Here is a 6,902-nt window from a genome sequence, read left to right on the forward strand (position 1 = left end):
AACGGATGCGGTCTCAGTATGTGTAGACCATGTAACGGATGCTGTCTCAGTATGTGTAGACCATGTAACGGATGCGGTCTCAGTATGTGTAGACCATGTAACGGATGCTGTCTGGAATGAAAGAGTATGTATGACATGTTGCTTCTGTAGAATTTGATTGATTGATGCCAGCAAGCATTTGACCTCCCTTGATAAAAAAAATAATAATAATTAGCCAATCAGCATTGAGCTGAGCTCAACTGTGGGTTGTCCTGGCACAGCAAAACGCCCCCAAGGGAGGCCAGTTTGGATTTGGCTTCACACCAATCAAATCACGCCCGGAGCAAAACGTTATCATTGTCAGAAAAACGTCTGTTTTTGGTCTGCTGGCGTTGTTGTCCTGCAGTAGCTAGCTTGCTAAATCGGCCCTTTCCTAAACCATGCATGGAAACGGGGATTTGGATTTGTGATTTTGACTTAAATCGTTGCCAATGATTACGACAGCGAGTCTGATCTAACCATACATTTACATATTGTGCCACTGGCCTGAGACGATCAAAGTTCAATATGTAGCCTGGTAGGCTCACGTTAACTAGCTAGCTCACTTAGGTCGTTCATTGTTGCCCATGTGAGGAAGTAAGGCTGCCTACCCGTAGCTAAAATGCTTGAGCTAGCTTATGAAAACAAAAAAGTAAAAAGCTATGAGAGCCATCGACCGTTCCGTTAAAGGGAAAGATAAGAGCATTGGAGTTCAACTAGTCGACAAGTAGAGCGAGTTCCCAATTGTCCTTTACTTGCAACCCAAACACATAGAAATCAGTACCAAGCACAGCCACATGATATTTAGCCGCATTTCTTGGACAAAATCGTTTTTTTTTGGGATCACTAAAGTTTGTTTTCAGTGAAATAAACTCAGCATATATATATATAGCGCTCTCCAGCCTCTATTTTAACCACACCCAAAGGCCCACTTTGTTGCACAATGTTACCAGGGTCTATGAGCCAGGAATTCAAGTCCGAGGGACGAGGTAAGAAAAGTGTTCAAGAACATCTGTGACATTGTTAGAGGTCATTTAAAAGTCAAGAGTAAATGTATCCAGACCCTAGAATTATCGTTAAATGGCCGCCTGAAAACGGACTCCATCCACTCCACAGTCTAATCTCTACGTCCAATATATTTTACAGTCTTGTCACCACTCAGTTATTGTGTCCTTGTGTCCCGTTCAGGCTTCCGTCTCAACAACCAGCTGTATGACATCATCACCATGCGTTACGCCAACGAGGGTATGAACATCGACTTTGACAGCTTCATCAGCTGTCTGGTCCGGCTCGAAGCCATGTTCAGTAAGTCACACGCACGCTCTTCACCTTAGTATTCTGTCTGGTCTGGCTAGAAGCCATGTTCAGTAAGTCGCACGCACGCTCTTCACCTTAGTATTCTGTCTGGTCTGGATAGAAGCCATGTTCAGTAAGTCGCACGCTCTTCACCTTAGTATTCTGTCTGGTCTGGCTAGAAGCCATGTTCAGTAAGTCACACGCACGCTCTTCACCTTAGTATTCTGTCTGGTCATGTTCATGTTTCATTGATTGATTGATGAAATGGGGTTTTTGTTTACAGGGGCCTTCCAGGCTTTTGATCAGGATGGTACGATCAGACTTAGTGTCTTGGAGGTAAGCTGCTAATGCTAATGATACACAGTCTGATGATGAATGACATGGAACAAACATGATGTTACTACCTACCGCCTTAGGGGCTGTGTTGACAGAAGACGTGTGTCAGCACTCTAACTGATACTACCCCTCTATGTCTCTCCTCTATGTCCTAACTGATACTACCCCTCTATGTCCTGATTGATAATAACCCTCTATGTCCTAACTGATACTACCCCTCTATGTCCTGATTGATACTACCCCTCTATGTCCTGACTGATACTACCCCTCTATGTCCTGACTGATAATACCCCTCTATGTCCTGACTGATACTACCCCTCTATGTCCTGACTGATAATACCCCTCTGTCTCTCCTCTATGTCATAACAGATACTACCCCTCTGTCTCTCCTCTATGTCCTGACTGATACTACCGCTCTATGTCTCTCCTCTATGTCCTAACTGATACTACCCCTCTATGTCCTGATTGATAATAACCCTCTATGTCCTGATTGATACTACCCCTCTATGTCCTGACTGATACTACCCCTCTATGTCCTGACTGATACTACCCCTCTATGTCCTGACTGATAATACCCCTCTATGTCCTGACTGATACTACCCCTCTATGTCCTGACTGATACTACCCCTCTGTCTCTCTATGTCCTGACTGATACTACCGCTCTATGTCTCACCTCTATGTCCTGACTGATAATACCCCTCTATGTCCTGACTGATACTACCCCTCTATGTCCTGACTGATACTACCCCTCTATGTCCTGACTGATACTACCCCTCTATGTCTCTCCTCTATGTCCTAACTGATACTACCCCTCTATGTCCTGACTGATACTACCCCTCTATGTCCTGACTGATACTACCGCTCTATGTCTCTCCTCTATGTCCTAACTGATATTACCCCTCTATGTCCTGACTGATACTACCCCTCTATGTCTCTCCTCATTGTCCAGTGGCTCCAGCTGACCATGTATGCCTAGATTGCCAGACAGGTCTTCTCAGCCGGATGTCCTCCCAGGTGAGACCCATCCCACATGAAGAACGGAGCAGAACTTTATGTCCTCACATTAGACAGCTACCTACCAGTCCTCACATTAGACTGCTACCTACCAGTCCAGTCCTCACATTAGACAGCTACCTACCAGTCCAGTCCTCACATTAGACAGCTACCTACCAGTCCAGTCCTCACATTAGACTGCTACCTACCAGTCCTCACATTAGACAGCTACCTACCAGTCCAGTCCTCACATTAGACAGCTACCTACCAGTCCTCACATTAGACAGCTACCTACCAGTCCAGTCCTCACATTAGACTGCTACCTACCAGTCCTCACATTAGACTGCTACCTACCAGTCCTCACATTAGACTGCTACCTACCAGTCCTCACATTAGACAGCTACCTACCAGTCCTCACATTACACTGCTACCTACCAGTCCAGTCCTCACATTAGACAGCTACCTACCAGTCCAGTCCTCACATTAGACAGCTACCTACCAGTCCAGTCCTCACATTAGACAGCTACCTACCAGTCCAGTCCTCACATTAGACAGCTACCTACCAGTCCAGTCCTCACATTAGACTGCTACCTACCAGTCCAGTCCTCACATTAGACTGCTACCTACCAGTCCAGTCCTCACATTAGACTGCTACCTACCTGTCCAGTCCTCACATTAGACTGCTACCTACCTATCAGTCCTCACATTAGACTGCTACCTATCAGTCCTCACATTAGACAGCTACCTATCAGTCCTCACATTAGACTGCTGCCTACCAGTCCAGTCCTCACATTAGACTGCTACCTACCAGTCCAGTCCTCACATTAGACTGCTACCTACCAGTCCAGTCCTCACATTAGACTGCTACCTATCAGTCCTCACATTAGACTGCTGCCTACCAGTCCAGTCCTCACATTAGACTGCTACCTACCAGTCCAGTCCTCACATTAGACTGCTACCTATCAGTCCTCACATTAGACTGCTGCCTACCAGTCCAGTCCTCATATTAGACTGCTACCTATCAGTCCTCACATTAGACTGCTGCCTACCAGTCCAGTCCTCACATTAGACTGCTACCTACCAGTCCAGTCCTCACATTAGACTGCTACCTACCAGTCCTCACATTAGACTGCTACCTACCAGTCCAGTCCTCACATTAGACTGCTATCTACCAGTCCTCACATTAGACTGCTACCTACCAGTCCTCACATTAGACTGCTACCTACCAGTCCTCACATTAGCCTGCTACCTATCAGTCCTCACATTAGACTGCTGCCTACCAGTCCAGTCCTCACATTAGACTGCTACCTATCAGTCCTCACATTAGACTGCTGCCTACCAGTCCAGTCCTCACATTAGACTGCTACCTATCAGTCCTCACATTAGACTGCTGCCTACCAGTCCAGTCCTCACATTAGACTGCTACCTACCAGTCCAGTCCTCACATTAGACTGCTACCTACCAGTCCTCACATTAGACTGCTACCTACCAGTCCAGTCCTCACATTAGACTGCTACCTACCAGTCCTCACATTAGACTGCTACCTACCAGTCCTCACATTAGCCTGCTACCTACCAGTCCTCACATTAGACTGCTACCTACCAGTCCAGTCCTCACATTAGACTGCTACCTACCAGTCCTCACATTAGACAGCTACCTACCAATCCAGTCCTCACATTAGACTGCTACCTACCAGTCCTCACATTAGACTGCTACCTACCAGTCCAGTCCTCACATTAGACTGCTACCTACCAGTCCTCACATTAGACTGCTACCTACCAGTCCTCACATTAGACAGCTACCTACCAATCCAGTCCTCACATTAGACTGCTACCTACCAGTCCATACCAGTTAGCCATCCTTATCCTCTTCCCTCTCTCTAGGTCTCAGGCTTCTCTAATTTCCTCTCCTGACCATGTCCCAGTACTGCTGAAACATCAGTCTCTTCTGAATCGGCCATGTTTTTTTTTTTAACACATCCCACTCCTTACCAGATGTACCGTTCTCTCTCTCAGGCATCAAACACACATAACCTCTCTTTTTCTGTCTTTATACCTCAGAGCCACCTCTCCATAACCCATTGAATATATCTTAAAATATTCAGTTTTATTTACACTACTCCAACCCTCACCTACCCTACCTACTGAATAGGTTCCCTCGTTACGCCTACCACCCTCAACGTCTCCCCTATACCGCCTACCACCCTCGACGTCTCCCCTATACCACCTACCACCCTCCACATCTCCCCTATACCACCTACCATCCTCAACATCTCCCCAACACCTACCACCCTCAACGTCTCCCCTATACCACCTACCACCCTCAACGTCTCCCCTATACCACCTACCACCCTCAACGTCTCCCCTATACCACCTACCACCCTCAACGTCTCCCCTATACCACCTACCACCCTCAACGTCTCCCCTATACCACCTACCACCCTCAACGTCTCCCCTATATCACCTACCATCCTCAACATCTCCCCTATACCGCCTACCACCCTCGACGTCTCCCCTATACCACCTACCATCCTCAACGTCTCCCCTATACCACCTACCATCCTCAACATCTCCCCTATACCACCTACCATCCTCCACATCTCCCCTATACCGCCTACCACCCTCGACGTCTCCCCTATACCACCTACCATCCTCAACATCTCCCCTATACCACCTACCATCCTCAACGTCTCCCCTATACCGCCTACCACCCTCGACGTCTCCCCTATACCACCTACCATCCTCAACATCTCCCCTATACCACCTACCATCCTCAACGTCACCCCTATACCACCTACCACCCTCCACGTCTCCCCTATACCACCTACCATCCTCAACATCTCCCCTATACCACCTACCATCCTCAACGTCACCCCTATACCACCTACCACCCTCCACGTCTCCCCTATACCACCTACCATCCTCAACGTCACCCCTATACCACCTACCACCCTCCACATTTCCCCTATACCACCTACCACCCTCAACATCTCCCCTATACCACCTACCACCCTCCACATTTCCCCTATACCACCTACCATCCTCAACATCTCCCCTATACCACCCTCCACGTCTCCCCTATACCGCCTACCATCCTCAACGTCTCCCCTATACCACCTACCACCCTCAACGTCTCCCCTATACCACCTACCATCCTCAACATCTCCCCTATACCACCTACCATCCTCCACATCTCCCCTATACCACCTACCATCCCATAACATTTGATAACCCACCCTGACACGATGCACTGTCAAGCCCCTTCTCTAAATCGCTCCAGTGAAGACCACGGCCCTCTCATGGCCAATGGATGAACTGGAGATGTTGGAAAAGGACCAGTGCTCCCTTCCTTCAGTCTTGGACTTCCTGACTCGGCGCCGGATTGGTTGGTCCGTGGGAACCGGAACGAATCGAATCTGTTCGTCTGCCAGTCCTACCAATGGATGGATGAGACGCAGAATGGGACTGACAGAACCTGCCAAGAACACCCCCCCCCCACCCCTATCAGCTCTGAAACACTGGTGTCAGAGTTAACGGCTATAGAATCTGCTCGTCTGCCAGTCCTACCAATGGATGGATGAGACGCAGAATGGGACAGACAGAACCTGCCAAGAACATCCCCCCCCCCCCCCACTCCGCTGTACGACCAGGACCAGGCTGAAGCCTCCCTAGCCCGTTGAAGAGCTCCCTACAGGGTGGGATCAACATGTGGAGATGTGAATATGACTATGGGTTGGGACTTGTTGTGGTTTCCTATTAAAAGTTTTGGTCAAATGAGTGTAATGCATTTTTTTTAAACATTTTTAACCCAATAAATAATTGTGTAGTTATTGGTTGGACTGTTTGTTTGTTTGTTTGTTTTATCCATGCTTTATTAAGTGAATGTAGAAGCAGTAAAAATCAGTTGAATTTAGCGGCTTCTGTGTCTGAATGCAGTTCAGTTCAAGACCATATTTAACACAACTACAAGATGAAAGACAGAAAACCAAAAAGGCCGTAGAATTTTTTTTCTCCAGGTTTTTTTTATGTAACATTTTCTTTAAAATAAAATAACAAAACAAGTTCACAACCGTTCGGGCGAGAACTAAAAAAAAAAAAAAAACTCGTCAAAGAAACTCAGGAATGTCAGGTTAAGAGGACGACTGTCATGTTTTCCCCTCAAATAACAGAGGAAGAGGGTTACACACGTCTGGGAGGCGTGTCTTCTCAACGAAAGGAGGAGGAGGAGGAGGCTGTTAAAGATCACAGGTTGAACAGAGT

At 47.4% G+C, this 6,902-nt stretch overlaps 1 protein-coding gene across 1 annotated transcript in view; it reads left to right on the forward strand.

The window, feature by feature from the left end:
- Nucleotides 1-6,474, forward strand: part of capn3a (calpain 3a, (p94)) — a 77,488-nt gene extending 71,014 nt beyond the window's left edge. The window contains exons 19-22 of the mRNA XM_036963110.2: nucleotides 1,207-1,323; nucleotides 1,598-1,650; nucleotides 2,600-2,664; nucleotides 4,527-6,474. Coding sequence (XP_036819005.1) covers nucleotides 1,207-1,323; nucleotides 1,598-1,650; nucleotides 2,600-2,626 — 197 coding nt within the window. The 3' untranslated portion in view covers nucleotides 2,627-2,664; nucleotides 4,527-6,474. The remainder of the gene's footprint in view (nucleotides 1-1,206; nucleotides 1,324-1,597; nucleotides 1,651-2,599; nucleotides 2,665-4,526) is intronic.
- Nucleotides 6,475-6,902: the final 428 nt, after the last annotated feature.

This window comes from Oncorhynchus mykiss, chromosome 25 (assembly GCF_057628025.1).
Source record: "Oncorhynchus mykiss isolate SJ-2025 chromosome 25, ASM5762802v1, whole genome shotgun sequence".
In the NCBI taxonomy this organism is placed as follows: domain Eukaryota; kingdom Metazoa; phylum Chordata; class Actinopteri; order Salmoniformes; family Salmonidae; genus Oncorhynchus; species Oncorhynchus mykiss.